At 29.6% G+C, this 24,866-nt stretch overlaps 2 protein-coding genes across 4 annotated transcripts in view; one reads left to right on the forward strand and one right to left on the reverse strand.

Annotated features, from left to right (window-relative positions):
- Positions 1-23,633, forward strand: part of LOC130663933 (adenylate cyclase type 5) — a 108,028-nt gene extending 84,395 nt beyond the window's left edge. For all 3 annotated transcript variants that reach the window (XM_057463512.1, XM_057463514.1, XM_057463513.1), the window contains 12 exons: positions 560-652; positions 11,265-11,411; positions 14,752-14,910; positions 14,997-15,245; positions 15,328-15,490; positions 16,336-16,433; positions 17,351-17,435; positions 17,751-17,867; positions 18,934-19,059; positions 19,225-19,605; positions 19,745-19,964; positions 20,857-23,633. In XM_057463512.1, coding sequence (XP_057319495.1) covers positions 560-652; positions 11,265-11,411; positions 14,752-14,910; positions 14,997-15,245; positions 15,328-15,490; positions 16,336-16,433; positions 17,351-17,435; positions 17,751-17,867; positions 18,934-19,059; positions 19,225-19,605; positions 19,745-19,964; positions 20,857-21,353 — 2,335 coding nt within the window. In that variant the 3' untranslated portion in view covers positions 21,354-23,633. The remainder of the gene's footprint in view (positions 1-559; positions 653-11,264; positions 11,412-14,751; positions 14,911-14,996; positions 15,246-15,327; positions 15,491-16,335; positions 16,434-17,350; positions 17,436-17,750; positions 17,868-18,933; positions 19,060-19,224; positions 19,606-19,744; positions 19,965-20,856) is intronic.
- LOC130663935 (membrane-associated protein Hem-like) lies at positions 3,864-8,270 on the reverse strand. Its single transcript, XM_057463517.1, has 2 exons — positions 7,987-8,270; positions 3,864-7,910 (listed from the first exon to the last, which is right to left on the reverse strand). The coding sequence occupies exon 2, from the start codon at positions 7,817-7,819 to the stop codon at positions 4,448-4,450; it is 3,372 nt and encodes a 1,123-aa protein (XP_057319500.1). The 5' UTR covers positions 7,820-7,910; positions 7,987-8,270; the 3' UTR covers positions 3,864-4,447.
- Positions 23,634-24,866: the final 1,233 nt, after the last annotated feature.

Below are 24,866 nucleotides of genomic sequence, written 5' to 3' on the forward strand. Positions count from 1 at the left end.
TTATTTTTTACCATTCATGCGATATGTGCTATCTTGGCGCACGTTCTTTCGTTCGCCAAATAGCCGTTTGCCCATTCAACTTGTCGCACTTAAATTTACTTGTCACACGCAGATAATCGTATAACGCACACAAATGTCGCGGCAACAGTTGAATGGGCAAACAGCTACTTGGTGAACAAAACATCGAGCACTAAAATAGTACGCATATCGCATTAATAATAAAAAAAAGTATGTTCAATTCGTGCGGTGTTGCCGATTACCCGCACGAGCAAATGTGCGTGGGCAATCGACAACTTACCGCACTAGTTGTACAATATACTGTAAATAAACGGGACAAAATAATTCATCAAGTGTCAAAAAGTGCTGCCGCGGTCTACCCAGCAACAGGGAATAATAATTAATTATGTAAGCTGATTAATAATAAACAAATTAATTGGAAAAATCGTTGTTTGCATAAATAATCAATTGCGTAGTTAAATTAATGATTATCCACTAAAACGGGGTAATTTATGATCTAATAAATTAATAAATTCAATTAACGTAGAAAACCGTGTTTCAGTATTCTCTTTGCTGACATTTGTGGATTTACTTCATTATCTGACCAATGCACAGCCGAGGAACTTGTGCGACTACTCAACGAACTTTTTGCCAGGTGAGTTTATTTATTTTATACTAACTAAGTATTAACTATTCATTTAAGCGGTAAGTACTCATAAATAATGAGAGCGATAACGTCTTCAATAAGGATTATTTATTAAAAATGAATAGCGTTGAGGTCGGATGACAACATATTATTAAATATCGAATGACCTCTTTAATAATAAAAAATAAAATAAAAATAACGATAACAATAAAAGAGACCCACGCAATAACCTCAAGAAAAGTTTGTCTTTGTGTGACTAAATGTAATTGAAACTTTTACCATACAAACGAGGATGTTTTTTGCTAAATAAAAGTAAACTCAAACTCAAACTCTGTTTTATTGACAGAATGAGAAAACTTGTGCATGAAATAAAATTATTATAAAAGTTTAATAAGACGAAATAAAAACAGTTATATAGGTTGAATTATTTTAGTCTTTTGTTGGGAAAATAATAATATTTGAATACGAGTGGATGTAATTAATTTGAGTCGAGAGAATGCATATAAATTCAGGCATTCGTACGGCTGACGAGTGATGGATACAGAAAATTAAATCACAAAATAAATCTATAAATAGATGAATACCATACTGTGGAAAATGTCATGTTTATCTTATTCGATTATACAGACAAGCTATTTCAGTTGATATGTATATACTGAGTTGTTTAATAATTGAAACAAATATTCATCCTGCGGTTCGGAACATCAAATTTTACGTAATAAAATGCCACAGTGCAATGTATTATGATTTATATATATATATGTAGGGATGTATTTATAAATAGATTGATGAATAATTTGATCGAATGTATCGATAAGTCTACCGAGTTGGTGGAATATTAATTTAATAATTATAAATTAATGTTATGCTTTCATTCAATCCCAATGGACAAAGGGTATTATTATTATTATTATTATTATTATTATTATTATTATTATTAACATCAGATGTACTGAATGTATATTATATTAATTATATTATATAATCAGAGTAAACCCTTTTAAAAAAAACTTTGGTAAGGTAAAAGCCCCTATACTTGCTCAGTACCATTAGTCGCTCACTTTAACTATTTAAGGCGATTTTTTATAATTTTTATAAAAAAAAAATTACAACTAAAATATTATTATTGATAAATAATTATTTTTGAATCTAAATATATTAAAATATGATGTATCAAATTATTTTATAATAGATTATAAATTTAAATTAAATGACTGTTTTCAAAATCGCGCAAAGCCGGGCATTTTTTACTTTAACGTTCATTCGTTAGATTAAATTTAGGTTACGTCAAATTTTTTAAGAATTGTTATAACTATATCTTGTTAAATACATTTTTAAAATTCATGAAATTTTATGTTATGAAAGAATAAAGTAGTATAATTTATAAATTATTTGTCCAAATCAATAAACTTATCATAGTTTAATTGATATTGTCTTTGAGCGACTATAGGGCCATGTGTTGGTCGAGTAATGGTAAATGACAACTTTTAGTGAGCGACTATGGGTACACTCAAGGACTTTATTTAAAAAATTAATAATAATTAATTATCAAGATTATTTTTCAAACTTAAATTTTATTCTAATACTCGAAACTTCAAAAAATAACTATAATAAAAAAATTTGGTTTTTCATTTTATTTATTAATTTATATTGAGTGATTTAATCTTACTCCAATGAAAAGTGAACGGGTATAGGGGCTTTTACCTTACACTGTAAATAATTTTGGTGTAAAAATGGTCCCCGAAATCCTTACACAGCGATGTAAAGTGAAATAACGATGTAATCTACTTTTTTCACACCATTCCGTATTACTCTTTATAATTTTGATTAATGAGCGACAAATCATCAGTGAACATTTGTATATATTTAATTGATAAGTATAGGGTAAGAGCACCAGTAGCCAGCCGGTCATATACTTTAACATTGGCTCAAAATATATATAGATATAATTTAACATGAGTCAGCTGGCTACTGGTTTGGGGCTAGGTAATAGTACTCTTACCTTTACGAGCTTGACGGTGTACAAATTTTTAATTCACACCGTCTAAATTTGACACAATATTTGGTATATTTTTCACACAAAAATTTTTACACCGAGTCATTTACACTCCACCGAGTCTAAAAATTTTTTACAGTGTAAATAAAAATTAAATTCAATAAATAAATGAAATATAAAATGTTGATGAAATCTTTTTTTGTGATCAAATTATTATTGTTATGATTTCAATGATTAAAAATTATCAGAAAATTTTAATAATTTTTTCATAATGTTGAGATGAAAAAAAAAATAATGTATTGATTATGAACGAGAGAGTAAGGAAGTATACACTACCTTTTACTTACACACGGTAGTATATAATTTATGAGGTATTTTGTTGCTTTTGTAGCTGTTGTCTAAATGCGATGTCAAGAGTTGATAAAGTTAAAGAGGGATTTAAAAAAATTAGAGCCGGAAGGGATACGATTACTCTTGATGCAACAAGAGCTACGGTTACCAACGAGAATAGGAAAAAAAAATTGAAATAAATAAAAAGGAGCGATGGAAAAAGAGGAAAAAAAAAATAACTTGGAAAAGGATGTGGTACTTGTGGATAATCGATGAAAATTTAATTGGTATTTTTCAGCTTCGTATTCTGGTTATAGGGGAGCACTCATTGAGACCGAAAGAAAGCGATAGACTTCGGACAATTGACTCGATAAGTCGTTTTAAAAGGAAAATATATAATAAATTGGGGAATAAGTGCTGGAAAGTCTGCGAAAATTATAACAAAGAATTAAACTTTATTTAGATTTTTCTTTCAACGAGTTACAGCTCATTGATTATCAATTCAATCACGTAACGGGTTATAATGTAATTTAAGTTATAAAGGGAATTTTATCTTTCTGGCTCTTGAATAATAATTATTTCGAGTCATGCGATATCGTACGTAAATGTAATACGTATTTTTTAATATTACTTATAACTGAAGATCTTTCATTCTTTGTAATACATTACGTTCTCTTTGAAATTTTATCTTTCAAGTACGAGCAGAAAATTATCATTCAGCTTGGAAATGTTTTACAAAAGAAATAAAGAAGTAAAATAGTTAAATAAATATATGTCGGAGTAAAAATACTCTGTGGAAGACCATAGAAAAAATTTAATTATAGTTCATAATAATTTATAGTATTAAAAAAAATGATAATAAAAGAAAGGAAATAAATAAAAGCTGAACTGAGATTTTATATTTTAGATTATTTCTGAATTTAATCAACGTTCAATGCTTTAAATATACTGATAATACATCAAGGGCACGATTTTAATTTAACAATGATCATCAACATTCCTCGTTCCTTTTATCTCTTTTTATTGAAATATTTAAGCGCATATAAAATATTTTTAAAAATATAAATTTAACACTATAAATTTTTCCAACAATATGACTGAGTTCTACCAAGTAGAAGGACTTATTTCTTACTTATTATTAGACTAATTATTTTCAATACTTGATATTGTTTGAATGAGAATTATAAGTTATTTAGTATAGCCACCACTTAAAGTTAGTTAGAGAGCTTTTTTCTAAAGAAGATTAAACTATTTTTTAAGAAAATAAAAGTTGAAGATAAACTATTTTACTTTCTTCAACACACTCCAATTATATATATAATGCAAGTGATATACAAGCAGATAAATTTATAAAATAAAATAGTAGATTACCTTAATTCTTAAGTGCTATTTATTGTGCAACAATACGCAATAATTGTGATAATTATGGAAAGTATTATCAGTCTTTAATCACTATTAACTTAACCATTGAGATATCTTCAAATCTGGAGTTCCATCTTGCATACATCATGATATGCATTTCTTATCAGCGCATAAGGGAAGCAACTTTCCAGAAGATCCATTGTTAAGAACGGCGACTCCTGGACGATCTCGTTGAGCAGCAGATAAACAGACTCTCTATTTTTTATGGTTTCCTTGTCATTTTCTTGACCAAGTCTCAACAAGCTGGATGAGGCCAAGGCCAAGAACTCCTTCATTCTATCTTCGATGTCATTCTGACCACACAGCGTAAAAAGCGCGCCAAATATATTATTTACAGCAGTTCCTATGCAGTGAATATTATTAGAATGCCCCTCTAGCGACGCGCGATAAAATGAATTTTCATTGCGAGCTAATTTCGGAATAGAAACCGCGACGAAGACCATCAGAAGACAAACAGATAAATGTTCTTCTTCTTCCATTCCAACTTCTGTGGACTGAGTTTTAAGCGCATTGATGAGCGTCGGGTCAACTTTGCACGTCAACCCGACGGCCGAAGTCATTTCGGAAACCAAATTCATCGGGTCGTCTGAAGGCAGCTGATGCCGTAAGTCAGCTATCGAACTCAAGAGAAAAGGAATCCGGTCTTCCAGGACATCATTCAACGCATCCTGCGCGAGCTGTCTGAAGCTGAGAATCACGCCAATTATCGTGAACCTCTGCAAGACATTTTCAACGTGCTGCAGACGTTTAAACTGGTCGATCATTATTTCCGGCTTGTCGAAATTTGTTCTCAAAGCCATCAAAACTTCTCTATTATTAGCGACGAGTTTCTTTAGTTCTTGCACTTGACTAGAGATATGCCACATAAGAGTTTCGTTGAGCATTTTCATACCATAAGGACCCACAAGCTCAGCCAAAGCTCTGAGCTCATTGATGTCCGTAAACTCCTCAGCATTGAATGGTACTGCGCTCTCTATTGCTAAGCTTACAAATGCTCGTTGGTTTGCAGAGTAACATATATTACCAGCACTAACTCTTCTCAATAAAACTTCAGAATACCATTGCGTGTATAGAGCAGCTATTGTTTTATCGCCGTGGCTATCAATTGGTTGAGTTTGTTGAAGTAGAGCATTGTTAAAAATTCTCGTGATATCTATGTGCACGTAATTTTCAACCGACTGCAGTACATTCATGTAGGCTCTAATACTTATGACAAGTTCTGATGGCTTAGCTATTTCGCTTGATTCTGGATTAAACATAACCATGCCAACAAGAGCTCGGGAAAATCTCGCCTCAAGATGCTGGTTCAGGTACTCCCGGGGTGCGAATGTTATATTCCAAACATTTATTGCAGGGCAATAGTTTATCGCATGACAAAGTTCAGTCAATGCCATGTGTAATTTATCCATCGTAGTAAGATCTTCTCTCGTTCTCCTGTAACTTTCTACCCCAGGTTTTTGTATTTCGTAAATATTTTTCTTATTTTTGTCTTTTTTCTTACGATTGAAAGCTTGTGAAATTAATTGCGCACAGTGTTTTGGCAAAAGTCTGTCACTCATGTTGCACTGCTCGTCGCAAATAGTTGTGATAATATTTTTAGCTTCTTTAGCCATTTCGTTGAGAAACATGTCAACGATAGAACGACTTCTGTCGTGAATATGATGACGTTCTTCAGGACAAAGCTGGTGTGTTGAAGTTTGGAAATGGCTGCATAGAAGTGGATAAGTGATTATGTATCTATTTTGAGCGGGAAATTCAAGGCACATGTGAAATTGTTCTTCAAAAACTTTACTGTAGAAGCAGTAAATCGACAAATCTGAGGTATCGTTAAGCATTTCATCGAGATAATCTACCATTTTAGTGTGAAAAATTACGGTATCCATAAAAGCTGCTAATTCACGATTATCTGCCAGACTCATATTGCAGTTAGTCACTGACATGTAGGCTTGCAACCTGATCCAATCGAGTCTCAACCCACGGAAATCAAACATTTCATGCTCTTCCACCTGCTTTACTGTCACACTCGCCATCATCGAACACAAGTCACTTAGAATGACACCTTCGTCTTCCGGAAGACCTGAGAGATTTTGAATCATTTGATGAAGTACAGGAGCGTCGAAACCCGAAAGAAACTGAACGTAGTACCGTTGAAGGACTTGAGAATACTTTCTAACTAGAGCCCGCAATTCTTCACAGTGAAATAAAAGTTCAGGAAGCTGTCTGTCAACTAAATCTTCATTTCCCCGACTTTTGCCCTTTCCTTGATTCGGCGGATTGTCGCCGTGTCTCAAAATCCACAATATTTCGTCTCTAGCATGAGACAATCCCATGAATACTAGCAAAGCTTTAGGGCCCAAAAGACCTGGCTGATCACTCAAAATTAGCGCCAAGTCTTTCAAAGCAGTTCTGAGAAATTTCCGTTTTTCTCTGTGTCTTAAAGCAGACTTTTGAATCGCCTGATTATAGCAGTCTTTAACTTCTGAAACCCTTTTGCTGTAGCCTTTTATTGACTCAAAGAAAGACTGTATATATTGATGGATATATATAACCTCATCACGGAAAAGCGTTAATACCCATCCGGATTCTAGGGCAGTAGTCCACAGTTTATTTGGCTGGTCTTGGCTTAAAATCGAGTGACACAAGGTAAAGCCTAGGATTATCCACTTTTCTACTCTATCTAAACTTAAGGTTTCGCAAGACATAGTGTCAGTTGATGCAGCCTTTAATAATTTACCCGGACTTCCTGTAATACTTAATTTTTGATCTGCGCGCCAATTATCTGCTGTCATGTTTCTGCTCGGATAAATTGCCCACAGCGAAGTCAGAGCTCCTCGCAATAGATTTAAATGAGGGATAAATTCTTCCGACAATTTTTTAAATGGGACATCATACTCCACGATCATTTGCCCTAGTCTAGGAAAAGTGTTATCCGATTTTTTATTAACCATTTCGTAGGCTATATTAAAAAGACCTAATACTGCTTTCCGGTCCTCCCATTTGGACAGTAAAATCATTAGTGTAACGTAAGTGGTTATTAAATCTAAATACGCTTTTGTTAAATCGAAATTCAGTGTGATGTCCATGTAGACTCCACAGGCATCCATGGTAGTCAATAATTCGCAAACATTGTCCTTGAAGTCTAGTAAATCAACAATCGTATAGTAGTAGAGGGACAAAGATTTAACTATTTCATTTCGCAGATTTGTTACGGTCTGGAATCCCTTGGCGTCTACGTTAGGAAATTTTCTGACAATCAATTTAATTGACGACTCAAGTAACTTGTCAGACAATACTGTCGGTGGCTTTGATTTAGTGTCGCAGGCTTTTTTTATGTTGTAAAGACGAGTTAGCATCCCGATACCCCGGTCATTTAGGATTATTAATTTTTCAGCCAACTTTTGTTGACTGGGAAGAACTGAACGGGCCATAATTTTCAAAATACTGTTAATTATTCAAAATACTAAAAATAAACTTTCACTCACTGTTATTGCAGACACCGGTTTCACGTAAATCCCGTATCTGAAACATAAAATAAATAAAATTTTAAATACTAATGATAATTAAATAAATAATTATATTTAAATAATTTATTTACTTATTAATTTTTAATAAGGCAGCAGTCAATAACAATTTATAGAATGTAAAAGTTTGGTTAACAAGTAAATACTGATATACATATATTTTAATTTATATATATTTTTATGTATTAAACTAATAAATGCACTTGGAATATGATATGTGTGGATTTATATATATTTATATAAAAAGAAATTAGTAATATAAAAGTTCTCAAGTAACTGAATTTAACAATTTCATTTTACACGAGAACACTTTGACAATATTATACTGCTATTCTCTGACAATGTCAGGCGAGAATCGGAGAATGTTGAGTAAGACATGGGTAGAAGGTTAAGGTTGATTTCCGATTGGAACGACATCTAGCGGTAGAGGAAAAAAGTAATCAAGAATGTAGAAGTTTATGTGTAGATATTTTCGGTCGATAAGGCCCACTTTTGTCCACCAATCAGTGTTTAGATTTTAACATGTGACGGCTGGCGGGTTTTTATTTGATATAAGCAGGTTTTCTGTGGAAATTTTTAAACTGATGTTGACATGTTAGTACATGGAAAAAAAAATAGTGGAGAAATTACAGTAAACATAAGAAAAGAAAAATAATTATTATAAAAGTAACTTAAGGGGTTAGGGGTAGTCAGAAGCATGGAAAAATGATGTTTTTAAATAATTTTTTTTTGCCAGTAAATTATTTTATTTTACAAAAGTAAAAATATAGCATCATTACATGGTGTTTCGACTTGACTTCACTAAAATTTGAAAAAAAAATTAATCATTGTAAAAGTTATGGCTGTTTGTGTTGATCCAGTTCGAATAGAAGTTCCAACATAAGTTGTTAAAATTAAAATAAAAAAAAAAGTGTTATTATTGCTGATACACTGAGAGAAAAAAGTGTATATTTCCAGGTGAAATTTCTTAATTTAAATATTAGTTTACTTAAGGGGGATAGCCACTGTGAAATTTGAAAAAAAAAAAAATTTTTTTTTTTTTTATTAAATCAAAGTGTATATGTTCAAAAATATGTATCTAAGTTTTATATGAAAATTCCGAATCATTTTCAAGTTATAGTCATTTTTGTGACAGCGCGTCAATTGACCGTTGCATCGACTAAAAACTTTAAACGCATTTTTCTCGAAACTACTTTTTTTGAACTGGTGATATCTGTAATTTGCATAAATATCAACCGATTCGCAACTTTTTTTTTTGCCGTATTCGTCTATGCAGTAGCTAAAGTTGCACGTAGGGGATTTTGAAAAATTTTGATTTTTAAGATTTTTTAGGGCTGTTTGAATCCAAAAAAATGAGTAAAAATAACGAAAAAATTTTTAATATGTCGCCGTTTTTTTTCAAATCCAAATTTTCAAAATCCCCTATGTGCAACGATAACCACATGCATACAGATTACAACGCCGTTTGGTTTTTTCGTTTCTGATAATCCGTTTTTGAGTTAGAGATGACACCGTGGTGGGGGAAATTTTTTTGTTGCTCCACAAAAATGCTTATAACTTTGTAACAACATGATATTTTTTAATGAAAATTTAGGAGAATTATCTTCAATGTATACTTTAGAAAACAAAGAAAACCCGATCCCTAAATTCCTTTATTATTCCAGTCAAAAAAATTCCCGAAAATCACCTATTTTTTCGATCCTCACAGTGGCTATCCCCCTTAAATAGTGCCAAAAAAATATTTACTTAATTTTAGCAAAAATGCATTGTCTGTAGAAATTTATGAGTAGATTTAAACAATTGTTATAAAGACAAGAAATATAACCCACATAAAAAAATATATATGTGACATACATGCATCAATGTATCGGCTATATGGGACATATATGTTATTCATATATTTTTTTGTGCGGGAATACTTCGATGTAGTAAATGTTTTTTTGTTTTTAGTATTATGAGTCAAGTAAACATATTTACTTGAATTCAATTTTTTTTCTCTCGGTGTAAGAATACAGTAAGGAGGTTTAAATAGTTGCGAGCTGCTCGTCTAGGGACCATCAACTTACCAACAGTCTTAAGACATTGTATTGGATATTTTTTTGAGTTCATTGCGGCCAAATTAAATAACAATTAATATTGTAAAAGAAATGTAATTTCACAAAAAGGCAAATAGACTTTTTTCGAAAAAAAAAAGTGTAGAAATTACAGAATCAAATTTTTGCAAAGTCCCTCTACTTCAAAACTGTAAAAATGACATAATATTTAATGATAGTCAATGAATAAATTAATAGAAATCTAAAATTCGAGAAGGTTAAGATTACTTAAAAAAAATGAGGCGCTTGTGGAGAATCGATGAAAATTTAATTGGTATTTTCCAGTTTCATATTCTGGTTATAAGGGAGCACTCATTGAGACCGAAAGAAAGCGATAGACTCCGGACAATTGACTCGATAAGTCGTTTTGAAAGGAAAATATATAATAAATTGGGGAATAAGTGCTGGAAAGTCTGCGAAAATTATAACAAAGAATTAAACTTTATTTAGATTTTTCTTTCAACGAGTTACAGCTCATTGACTATCAATTCAATCACGTAACGGGTTATAATGTAATTTAAGTTATAAAGGGAATTTTATCTTTCTGGCTTTTGAATAATAATTATTTCGAGTCATGCGATATCGTACGTAAATGTAATACGTATTTTTTAATATTACTTATAACTGAAGATCTTTCATTCTTTGTAATACATTACGTTCTCTTTGAAATTTTATCTTTCAAGTACGAGTAGAAAATTATCATTCAGCTTGAAAATGTTTTACAAAAGAAATAAAGAAGTAAAATAGTTAAATAAATATATGTCGGAGTAAAAATACTCTGTGGAAGACCATAGAAAAAATTTAATTATAGTTCATAATATTTTATAGTATTAAAAAAAATAATAATAAAAGAAAGGAAATAATCAAAAGCTGAACTGAGATTTTATATTTTAGATTATTTCTGAATTTAATCAACGTTCAGTGCTTTAAATATACCAATAATACATCAAGAACACGATTTCAATTTAATAATAATTATTAGCATTCCGCCCTCCTTTTATCTCTTGTCATCGAAATATTGAAGCTCGTATAAAACATTCAAACATATATGTATACAATAAATTTCTGAGTATAAATTCTATTTTATATTTAATTTTTTTTTTTAATTATTTAAATTAAAATCTTTTTAATTTCACAATGAGAATTTGTAATCAACTATTAATATTTCAATAAATTATATAGAGTTTTTAAAATCATTAATTTAAAAGAGCATAAAATACATTTTTAAAAATTAATACAAGTTTATAAATAAATTACAGATTTGATCGTCTTGCAGCAGAGCATTATTGTCTGAGGATTAAACTCCTGGGGGATTGTTATTACTGCGTATCTGGATTACCTGAACCGAGACCGGATCATGCCCATTGCTGTGTGGAAATGGGATTGGATATGATCGATGCTATTGCGTAACTATTTCAAATATTTGCTTACGCAATTAAACCCTTATGAATTTAAATTCAATCCATTTCAAACGCGCGCGTTGAAAAAAAATTAACAAGTAAAATTTCAAAGATTGCAATTTTTTGGTCCAACAACTCGTCTAATAAAATTTTTACCAGTCGTTAAACTCTTAATGATCGACTGGATATCTAAAACTCCGGAACGGTTCTTAAATATTTTTTCTTTCTCTTCAAACACTTTTCACTTTTATTTTTCTTCTCAATACTTCTTAAGACTTTTATCAAAGCAATATTTTCCTTGACTTTAAATATCAAAATTTTATTTATTACTTTATAATCTACTTAAGATTTTCGAATTTCATCTTAAGAAATTATAACCCTCGTCTCAAACTAATGGACCGTTGAAATTAATCTTCATTATAAAAAAAAGTTAAGTCACTAATGTACATCCCTATTGCTTATTCATTCAGTGATTAATAATTAAAACTGAATAAATTAAAAAAAAAAAACTATAATTTCAGAAAAGTTTAATTATTTTTTAATTAAGAAACTAGTTATTATGGCTACCCGTCAAGCTTGTTAATTACTTATTAATAACAAGTTCTTTTTAACTTCTTAAAAAAAATAAAATTTTTCCCTTTCTCGTAATTTTTTCTTCCGTTTCATTAAATTTTTTTTATTTTATTTTTCCTTTTACAAGAATGACATCTGAATAAATGAACTGTTTAATTTTAAATATTGCCATTAACTGACATTTAAAATGTATATCACAAATGACTTAAATTATAACAACTAAATTATTATTATTATTCATTTATTTATATTGTTAGAAAGGTTTTGACTTGAATTTGTGCCTTTTCATGGTTTAAACGCCTTCTTATTGCCAAATATCGAGATGAATCAGTTTATTTCTATCATTCGAATCGCATTTAAATTACGCGGGAAAAAAGACGATCGTATTTATTTTCTTTACATAAATTAATATTTTAATTATTCTGTCACTGAATATGACTGAATATATGTTACTATCGTATATGTTATTAAGAGAAAATAAAAATACTTTAGTCTACGCCATGTCTTCTATGATAATAAAAAGTAAACAGATTTAATTTGGTATCAGTGAAAAAAAATATATTAGACGACTAATAAAAAAAAATTTGATCGTGTGTCGATTTTTTTTAAGGAATCCCATGATTATACAATAGGGTGGTCGTTAAAAATTAAATTTTCTCAGGGGCCCCATAAAAAGCTTCTTTTTAGTGAAAAAATACGTGGGGAATTTGGTTTTTTCGTTTCAAGTAAAAAGAACACGCGCCGCAGGACGATCAAAGTTCATTTTTTGATGCAATCGCGGTTTTTTTTAAATATCTCATGAAATATGCAGATTAAAGGAAAAAATTATAGGAACAATTTTGTAGGAAATTAAATTGTCGACAACAAAAGTCATGTTGATTTTTTTTATAAAATGTGTGTTTATGAAGATATTTTTAAAAAACTATTTTAGATCTTATCAATTGAGCATTTTAATAGAAACGAATGCCGAAAATAACGTTTTTTCTTAAATTTAGACAACTTCATAATTCGTAACATATTAATCCTTAATGCTTGTTATAGTTTCTATATATATTTAGAAAAATGTTATTTTCAAAATTTGCAATCCTTAAAACGTTCAATTGATAAGATATAAAAAAAGTTTTCTTAAAATATCTTCATAAATACACTGAAAAAAAGATTTATTTGAGCCAACTAAGATTTATTTGATCCAAAGATATCGTATATTTGGATATGTCGAAATAAATATTTAATTGTGAGAAAGATATATTATATTTGAGTAGTTTAATTGCGCGAAATAAGTGATTTATTTGTGGTAAAGAAATGATCCAATTGCTACAAATAAATAAGAGCTTCAAATATATGTATAGTATCGCCAAATTTTAGGTTATTTGTCACAAATTTAATATCTTTACTACAAATATATAAATTACTTACCACAAATAAATTATATATTTCCGTAAAATTATAAAATTATTTGAATCAACTGTCATATTTTGTTGTACCAAATATATTTATTTGTCATTAAGATATATTAAAAAAAAAGCCATAAATAAATTGATTTATTTGGGACAAATATTTATTTTTTCCAGTGTACACATTTTATAAAAAAAAATGAATATGACCTTTTTTGTCAAGAATTTAATATCCTACAAAATTGTTTCTATGATTTTGTCCTTTAATCTGCATATTTCATGAGATATTAAAAAAAAACGCGATTGCATCGAAAAATGAACTTTGATCGTCCTGCGGCACGTATTCTTTTTACTTAAAACGAAAAAACCAAATTCCCCTCGTATTTTTCGACTAAAAAGAAGCTTTTAATGGGTCGCCTGAGAAATTTAATTTTTAACGACCACCGTACTATACAATCATCGAAATCAATAAGTTTGCGAGCTAATGATCAAGTTTGTCTTATTAAATTTCAATGATCATAAAAATAAATAAAAGATTCTAGAGTCGATTTACAGTAGAGATTTTAATAAACATTTAAATTCAAATCTTTTGTAATAAATTTGGCAGTAATACTCGAGCAGACGTAGGTTGCTCGCTAATATTATTATTCTTATTAATTTTTTTTTAATTTTCTATACATATATTTAAATTACGAAAATTACTAAGCATTCTTTAATGAACATACGATCCTCTTTAATATCTCCTCTCATTTCCACTGTTCTAATTACAATCCAGAATAAAAATAGGAAGCGAGAATAATAATAGTACTTGAAAAAAATTCAAAATAAATAGTCTTACGAATAAAAAAAAATTAACCACGTACTTAAAACAATATTTCGAAGTTAAGTAACAAAAAAAAAGTCTCAGTAATTTTCAATTAAATTAACAATTCATGACCGACAAAAAATCTCATCCAATATTCTCTTTATTTTTTATCATCTTAAGCTTTCCTTCATAATACCGCGGCTTACAATCTCATCACTCATAAATTCAGTTAGCTCATAAATTCAAAAAAAAAAATATATATAAATAGCGAGCGCATATAATCAACCCGGTACTTATGATATTACTCAGCTTAAGGATTACCACAAGGATCGATTTAAAAAATATTTTTTTTCCCGTTATACCCTAGTTGATAATACTCTTTAACAATACACACTATTATTATTTTTTTGGATTATAAAAAAAAAAAAACCTGAGGATTAAATTAATTTGAGTGATTTCCTTTTTTTATTTTTTCCTCTTCTTTCGATCAATATAAAAGCCCTAATATAAATAAAAGCAAAATATAGTTAGTTAGCACACAAGTTAATTAACTTGTGTGACGTTAATTTAACAGGCTCGTGAGAGAGGTCATGGCGGTGAATGTCAACATGAGGGTTGGTATTCATACAGGAAGAGTCCACTGTGGTGTACTCGGGCTCAGAAAGTGGCAATTCGATGTCTGGAGTAATGATGTAACTCTCGCTAACTATATGGAAAGTGGTGGAATACCTGGGTAACTTGAATATGAATAAATAAATAAATAAATAAATTAATTAAATTGTCAGCTGTCTATTTATTTTGTTTATACTATAATTTTAGACGGGTACATATTACTAAAGAAACATTAGATTGCCTGGGTGGTGACTATGAAGTAGAAGAGGGAAATGGCGGGGAGAGAAATTCTTATTTAAAGGAGCACAATATCAAGACATATTTAATTGTCCCTGGAGATACATTCAAAGATAATTTAACGAGCCCGCGATTAAGGAAAGGCTACTCCGTCAACGGCAATGTATCCAAGGAAATGCGAATGATGGGCCATGGCTCGCAACATGGAAAACATAACAAGTATATTTATTATTGATACTAATTAATAAATTAAATAGACTCCAAGATAAATGGCTAAGGGTATTGTGAATAATTAATGCAGATTGGGGTTCGGCTACGAGACAATTGAGTCGGAGAAAGATCCCGAGGATGAAGTGAATGAGTATCTCATGAGGGCTATTGACGCTAGAAGCATCGACAGACTCAGGTCCGAGCACTGTACTCCTTTTATTTTGACCTTTCGGAGGCCGGATATTGAAGAAAAGGTTAATTTATTATTATTTTTATTTTAAAAAAGATTATTATGAACTCTTTAAAAATAAATCAGTGAAAAGTGCTGTAAATCAGTGAATATTCACTGCGAGTCAGTCCCAACTCTATCAAAAAAATCCACGTGGGATTGCATGGGAACTCATAAAAATCCATATATAGAAGTATGGAAGATTTATGTAAGAATCCATAGGAATCAATATGGGAGTGTATGGATTTATACAAGAATTCATGTAAGAAACTATAAGTATCTGGATTCTCATAATAGAAATCCATGGATTTCTTTGTAATCCTGAAGTTAGTAGATAATTAACAATTTTTGAATTTTTTTTCAACAAATCAATTATAAAAAACAAAAAAACTAAAAATATGCACATGTAGAAAATTTTAAAAACTACAGGTGCAATTTTTTTAATATTTTTTTTTATAATTTATCGTTTTGAATAAATTCCAAAGATTATTAGACGTCAGTTAACTGTAGTATCATATGTTTTCATATAGAAAGTTTACATAGAAATCCGGGTTTCTATACAAGTAATTTCTATAGAATCCGGGATATCTAGATTTTTATGTCTACAGTCTATTGATACGCATAAATAAAAGGACAGATTAATATTTCTATTGGAAACCATATGAGAATTTATCCGATAACGCCATGTGAGAACCCAATAGGAATCTAGGCTGGATTCCCATATGGATTTTTTTGATAGGGAAGTATATTACTGATTAAATCAGTGGTATACGGGAATATTCATTGATTGAAGTACTTTTCACTGACTTATTTTAAGGGAGAAGGTAGAGTTACGGTTAATATTGATTTTTAATAAATAATTTGTTTTAGTATTCTAGAGAACGAGATCGAATGCTATCGGCGTATTTCGTGTGCTCGGGATTCGTTTACGTGATTGTTGTGGTCGCAATTGCTATCAGTTTGTCTGGGTATGTTAATTTTATATAGATGTGATATATCACACGGAGGTACCATCTGTAAATTGAGTCACGTTTTTTAGTCTCGTTCTTACTATGTCACTTCGTACGTACAGAAAAGAAAAATAAGTATCTTATTATTCAAATTAGATTCTTACGTTCAATTTAAATCAAAACTGTTTTAAACTTAAAATATATATTCAATTATTTATGTATAAAAATATCACTATTCATTATTTATATTGAAAGTTTTTTATTTAATAATTTATTATCGATACTCAAATTTATTGGAGGGTTGGATAAAATGGGGTATTTAAAATTTTTTTTTTAAATTTAAATCATTATTCATAACTTTTAAAATTATTCAAAAATAATTCAAAATGCGCGGGACTTATTTTTAAAAAAATTTTGTTTTACGTTTTTACTTGTATATGATAATCATATTTTTTACATGAGTGTGAATGTAGCAGACATCAGACAAATTTAAAATTATAAATAAATGGAGTAAATAATTAAAAAAATGATATTGAGAAAAAATGCACTGATTCATTTTAAAATTTTTTAAATGCGCATTTTTTAAAAATTTAAATTTATTAATTATTTACTCTATTTATTTACAATTTTAAATTTGTCTGATGTCTGCTACATTCACACTCATATTTTTTACACGTAAATCACTGACCTGATTGAATTTTTTTAGAAGTTTAAGAAAATTTTTTTTCATTTATTCGGAATTAGTCCATTTTGCCCGAAAATGAAAAAAAAGAATTTTTTATGTCAGTAGAAAATTTGATTTATTTTGGTTCCCATTTTGTCCATCCCCCAAATTTAGTCCAAAGTTTGTTTTAACTCGATTTTCAAAATTAGACTCCATGTCATTATAAAATAATTCTTCAAAATTATGAATATAAATGTAAAATTTTTTTTAGGAGTATTTATTTTTACGTGTGCACTGGAATCAGCTCATTTATCATAATTTTGATAAATAGTATTCTTCTAGCTGAGAAAAATGAGGTAATATCAATTTTTCTATTTTACTGCCACAATAAAATAATAAATTTTTTTTCTTAAACATTCATATAGAAAATAGAAAATAGTGAAAATATCGACTCGCCATTTTCATCTTTCTTTTTAACTTATCATATTTCAATTCACAATTCCATTTGTATTCAGATACGTTGAACTTTTAAATATACATCAGTTTCATAAAACTTTTATACTTTATATTACTAGCTCGATATTAAAATTTTTTTTTTATTTTAAAAATTGATAAGATAAAAAATTCTATCGTAAAAGCAAATATAATATGAAATAAATATTTATTTTCAGAAAATACCAGAATGGATAAGAAATATATCGATAGCCATTTTTGAAAATCGTATGATAGCTCAAAGTATCGCAACAATCGTAGTCTTCCTAACGTTTTTAACAATTTTATCGCCATTGGTAATTTAAATTTGAGGTCGTTCATAAAATACGTCACACAAAATTTTACCTTTTTAGACCCCCCCCTCCCCCATTATTACGGAAATATTTATAAATTTCCTAATATGAAACGTCTGATTTTCTATCGTAAAAAAAAAGTTTTTAAAAAACCGAGAGACAAATTTGCAAAATTGTTTGATGAGCTGCAAATGTCACGTTTCCTTAGACCCCTGAGCCTCCTTGTCACATCAAGCGACACCTCCCTCTCCCCCATAAATGCGAACGTATTCTAAGAACGGCCCCTTTAAATGAAAATTTTTTTTCCACGCAGAAAAAATTGAATAATAGGAATTACTATCTAGTTATGGTAAAATTTTCTACCATCAATAGATAGTGAATACTCTCTAGATGATTGTATAACCCATACAAAGTCGCCGAGTTTCGAAATTTTCCCATAGATCGGCCGATGCCTAGTTTGTAACCCATACGAAAAAAATATATCCGGATATATCCGGGCAAATCTGCCTATATGAGACATATATTTATATATATGTTGCATATATGCGACATATTCCAGATTTGCCCGGATATATATTTTTTTTGTATGGGAATGATTGGCCAATAAATGGCTAACTATACTGGCCCGTGCATGGCGAATCATTGGCAGCCATCTTTTTGCTTATAAAAACGGCGCACAATTAACCACCGTTTGTTGGCCAACGGTTTAATCGAGTGCTCTTGATACCAAGCTTTGGCCGATGTAATGATTGATTGCCACGATTGGCCAATGCTGTTGACTGCCATACTTGGCATACCGTTATCATCCGATATTCAGCCGATCTTCGGCCGATGCTTGAAAATTTGCAGCCATTCACGACCCAGTAATGGGCCGATTCTTTTTTTTTGTATGGGAAATCATCTAGATTGTAACATTCACCATATTTATAACAATTATTACAATCCTTTATGTATTCACTACTATCTACTGATGGTAGAAAATTTTACCATAACTAGATAGTAATTCCTATTATTTTATTTTCCCCGTGCATATTATAAAAATATAAAACAATTTTTTTCACATAAATAGGTCACATTGGACAACAGTAATGTCTGTAGTAATAACACTTGGACAAGAAAATCTCATGACAATTCAACAGTAATGGTTCAAATCCCTTCAGCAACAGGACCATGCTATTATACACTTTTTTCTGACGTAAGAATAAAAAAAATAAATAAATAAAGTGTAGAAGATACCTCTACATTACTCTATCTACCGCAGCAGTAACAGTAGTAGTAGTAGTAGTAGAAGTAGTAGTAACAGTATAAAATAAAAAGCAATAGTGTAATTTAAGAACCATCATTAACCATTTGATTGCAGTTATTTCCCGTGTTGGTGATGCTGGTAATGGTAACATGTGCAGTGTATCAAATACTGACGTCAGTTTTCAAAGTAGCGGTGCTGAGCATAATCGTGGTCTGCTATTTGGCTGTGAGCATTTACCAGTCCTCGAACGAAGAGGACATTGATCAGTCAGGCAGATGGTTAGCTGGAGTACTGGTGATCTTCTTCATGGCCTTCTTGGTGGCACACTCCCAGCACACTGAGGCGACATATCGTCTTGACTTCCTGTGGAAGCTTCAGGCGACTGAAGAGAAAGAGGAAATGGAGCATTTGAAGGCTTACAACCAAAAGCTTCTTGCAAACATCCTGCCAGAGCATGTCGCCGCATACTTCTTGCGAACTGTAAACTCTGCTGATGTACGTAATTACACTTTCGACATATATGGATGCTGGTGTCTCATGTGTCCCGACAATAATTATAATATTCTGATACATATACATTATGGTTATATAATAATATCATTTTCATCTTAACTCAGCTTCTCTGACTTTGCAGGAACTATATCATGAGCAATGCGACTTTGTGTGTATTATGTTTGCGTCAATACCAAACTTCTCCGAGTTCTATGTTGAGTTAGAGGCTAATAATGAAGGTGTGGAATGTCTGAGACTTTTAAACGAAATAATTGCTGATTTTGATGAAATACTTGCTGAAGATAAGTTCAAGTATATTGAAAAAATTAAGAGTACGGGAGCTACTTATATGGCAGCTTCAGGTTTGTTTACTATTTTTATTTTTTACTGTAATACTGTAAAAAATTTTTAAATTATAAATTTGACAGTAGAGTAGGGTAAAATGTCCTACCAAAATTGCCAGCCTTCTTGAAATAATTTTTTTCATAATTTAAATTTTGGTTCATTTTAAATATCCGCGGGCTTTTAAAAATATAAAGTCAGTGGTTCAAATCCAGTTTTGAGGTTTTCTTTTTTTCAAAAAAAAATTTTTTTTTCACCATACCTGTACCGAAAGTTTGAATTCCTGTCCTGTTTAAAGGAAAGAAAATCGTTCTTTTCTCTTATGAAAAATCAAATGATAAAAATTAGCGCGTGTGCCATTCTACCCACAAATAGTGGCAAAAATTTGAACTTTCACGAGCAGATCTGGTGAAAAATTTTATAGACCCACGGAAGAAGGCAGGACGTTCCAATCCGCGTTTTGTCACCCTCGCCTTCGACTTGGGTAGGCGATTTCACACGTGGGTCGGAATGTCCTACACAGAAAAAAAAGATTTCTTGGCGCAAAAAAAATTTTGCATTATAAAATGAAAACAAAATTTTCTTATGACTAGAAAAAATTTTCTGATCTAAGAAATTTTTTCTTACGCTAAGAAAATTTTCGGCTTCAATTCATAATACAAAAAATTTCTTGGTTCAATTGAAAATTTTCTTTGGGCAGTAAAAATTTTTTACGCCAAAAATTCTTTTTTTTTCTGTGTACTTTTCGCTCTAGGTGTGTAATATACTATTTTAAATTTCCAAATTCTCTTATTGTTAAATAATAATTAAAAAACTCATAAATTTTTTTTTTACTTAAAATTTTTTACAGTATATTAATAATCGTAATAATAATTTTAAAAAATGATTTTAATGATATGAATATTGGGGTAGGTCTAACAAAAAGTACCTGTGATATGAAAGACTACAAGCACATAACAGCGATGGCAGATTATGCATTGAGAATACGCGATCAATTGGCCTACGTAAATGAACACAGCTTCAACAACTTCAAGATGAGGGTCGGTATAAACATCGGACCAGTCGTGGCAGGGGTAATAGGTGCACGTAAACCACAATACGATATCTGGGGAAATGCTGTTAATGTTGCCTCGAGAATGGACTCGACAGGCGTCCTGGATAGCATTCAAGTGACGAAGGAAGTACGCGATATTCTCAGTGCCAAAGGATACCCACTTACTTGCCGTGGCCCCATTCAGGTCAAGGGTAAAGGAAGTATGATAACTTACTTCTTAGACGGTCGCAACGATCCTAATAAAGCTATGGCTACTATACCTGAAAACGATTGTCACTTTAATTACAACAACATCAATAGTATCGATAAAAAAATTTCCGATCCTTCAGATATTATCAGTAGTCAGGCTCTTTGAAGTATCGATAATTGATTTTTTTTACTGCCTATCTTTTTAAGTGAGAGTATTTGTAGCGCGCAATTGATTTTTTTTTTAAATATTAAATAAGAGGAGAGTTATTTTTAATTTTATTTCATTTCAATTGCGTTCGATTAACGATGTTCGATATAGCTACTGTTTATTGTATTTTATTATTAGCTGCTACTATATGAATATATGACAAATTTGTGTATTTAAATAGATTTAATTATTAAAAAGACTTGAAGTGGAAAAAATATTTTTAATGTCCGATAACAAGAATCTCTTTAATTAATTGGATCATTAATTTGTGCAAGAAATGAAAAATTTTAATTTTATTTTATGTTATTATGATTATTGTTGAATTAATTATTAATTAAGCACTCGTTTTAATTATTGATTATTAATTGTTAAATAGAATTTTTTAAGGTTTACTTATTCATTTTTGTATTTGCGCACAGACATGTATTTATTATTTATTTTATTTATTCAAGTGATAAATAGTATTATTGTTATTTTTTAAATTTTATTTTAAGAGTTTGAATTTATTTATGACGACGGTAGATAACAGACGATTTTACTGTCGGTAAAATAATTTTGTGGCAGATAAGATATCAGTAGATTATTTGAATGGCAAGCGGGAAATTTAAATCTCAATAAAATGTATATTGTTAAAAAATAAGTAACTAATAATTATGAGAAGGTCAAGCAAAATGGGGTAGTTAAAAAAAATGTTAAAAATGGTCCTAAATTGTAATTTATTAGGTAACAGTACCAAATAGTGACCCAGCTCCGGTTAATGACCAGATACTAAATTCAAAAATTTAAAAATTGTTGAATTTAATCCATGAAAAATTTATAACATAACTACATATTTTTCGTGAATTAAATTTGTCAATTTAAAAATTTTCAAGGGTATTTAAGTACTTGGTCATTGAGTGAAACTCGGTCAATATTTGGTACTGTTACCTTACTTCGAATTTTTGAGCAATGAAATGTCCAGGACTTTTTTTTTAAATTCAAGTTTTTTTTTTTTTTTTTTTTCAAAATTAAAAAAAACAAATTTCGCGCTTTTACTTTCAAAATGTGACAGTTATATTTCTGTCTTAAATTTATATGTAATTACAATACTTGTAAAATGCCATCAAAAATATTATGCTGTGAAAAAATCGGAAGTGAATTCGAAGTGATTGCGGATTTTATTTAAGAGGGGTCTGAATTTTTTTCTGTATCTCACTCAAGTCAACAAACGGAACTATCCTTGTTGCACTTGCGCAGTAAATGGAAACTTTGTCTTCGTTTTTCTTTTAAAAAAATGAATATTTTTCAAAAATCAAAACGTAGACTGCTAGTTTATAGAGTAATGCATCGAGCCTCGTTCTTAGTTTTGCGATTAAGTTTGAGAAAAAAAACTCGGACAAAAATTACTATAGACTCTCCTTAAATCCGAATTCACTCCGTCACTCGGGATTTTGGAGTTTAAAAAAAAAATTACTCTGTATATGAAGTAAACAGAGAGTTTGTTTTTCCAGTTGAGTGATTTTGAAGTGATCCGGATTATTTTTAAATCCGCATTGACTCCGATTCGGAATTTTAATATTAAAATAAATTCCCTTTGGAGTGAATTTGACTCCAAGGGAATTAAATAAAAATCCACTCCGCATTCACTCCGGATTTAAACTGCACTCCGAAATTTTTTTACAGTGTAAATAGTCTTCTTTTATTTTGGGTTTTTTTTTTTTATAGGCCTCGATTTCTTTCAAAAAGAAAAAAAAGTTTCAAGAAAAATTAAATTCTTTTCTTATTTTTTTAAATATAAATAAAAATTAAAAATTTAAACCTATTCAATATAAAAAACTAAATTTTCTATCACCTCCCCATTTTGCCCAGCTCTCTCCCACTATCTACTGATGGTTATAAAAAAAAATAAACAAATAAATAGTTGTAATTAGTTGTTGAATGGCTCTTCCACAAAGCGATTTAGAATCGTACATGTACTTAATTTTAAGATCAAACACTCACTCTAAATAATTTATATATTTATTTACATTCCTTGTAATATTTTGCCTCTATAATACGCAATTATATACATGTATAAAATATATTGCAATTGTAAAAAAAATTATGCAATTTATTATTTGTTATAATTATATTAATAATGATAATAAAAATAACACAAAATAATTGTCAATAATTAAAAAAATGGAGTGTAAAATCAACGAGACCGCATACAGATAAACAACGAAATGAAAAAAAATGAAATGCTTTAACGTTGACGGACTTATAAAAAGCTATAAAATAAAATATTTATGAATTTTATTTGTGGTCTTAATTGTTTTAATTTTAAAAAAATTAATGTGTGGTTAAGAGATAATAGGAATTGTAAAAGATAAAAATCCAATTACGGAATGATTGCGAAGATAAAAATAATATTTTATCCACATGTACAGTGGATTTGATGCGAGTTCAATGAATGAGTAATTAATCGAAATTAAATAATAATAACAATAATAGTAATATTTTATTTCCGATTAACTGGCAGGTCCAGAAGTACAGAAGTCAAGTATATTATTGAGTATATTTATTATTTTTGCATATATATTTTATTTATTATGCAAAAATATTAACTAAGTACTAAAATATGTGATAATTGATATGATAACTAACAAAGTATAATTATATTTAATTAAAATATATGCGGATATGGTTATTCGTATTCAAATAATATATTAATATATATGTCAATAAATAATTTAAAAGTAGTGAGTATATATTTATTATTGTGACTTAAATGTGCTGGAAAAATGTACCGCGTGATTGATTATGTAACGTATTTATTATATTTGTTTAATAATATTTTTAAAAAAAATTGTTTAGGTTTCAAAATATATGACGTTACATAATAAAGTTTTAAAAAAATTAAATAAGTTATAAAAATATAAATGTGGTTTAAGTAAACCTACACAGAAAAAAAGGGTTTCTAGAAGCAAAAAATTTTACTCGCCCCATAAAAATTTTCAGTTGTTCCAAAAATTGCAAACAAAAATTTTCTTGGGACGAGAAAAATTTTTTTTTGGGGCATGAAAAAATATTTTTAGGGCGAAAACAAATTTCTTTCGTCAAGAAATTTTTTCCCCATAAAAAAAAGTTATCTTGAGTCAAGAAAATATTTTGGAAGACAAACGTCATCGGGAACCGTCAAGATTTTCTTGAGCTAAGAAAATTTGTCTTGGTCAGAGGAGATTTCTATTTTACCCAAGAAAATATCAATTTTCAAAAAAAATTTCTTGAATCAAGAATATTTATTTTCAATCGAAATTTTTTTTCTGTGTATGGTAAAAGACTCAGGACCCGATCACTCCGTAAATTTGTGTATCTATATTTAGTAAATATAGGTATAAAAATATATGAGTGTGAATGTAGAAGACATCAGAAAAATTTTTAATTATTAATAAACAGAGTAAATAATCAATAAATTAAAACCGAATAAAAATGCGCACTTAAAAAATTGCT

This window comes from Microplitis mediator, chromosome 2 (assembly GCF_029852145.1).
Source record: "Microplitis mediator isolate UGA2020A chromosome 2, iyMicMedi2.1, whole genome shotgun sequence".
Lineage (NCBI taxonomy): Eukaryota > Metazoa > Arthropoda > Insecta > Hymenoptera > Braconidae > Microplitis > Microplitis mediator.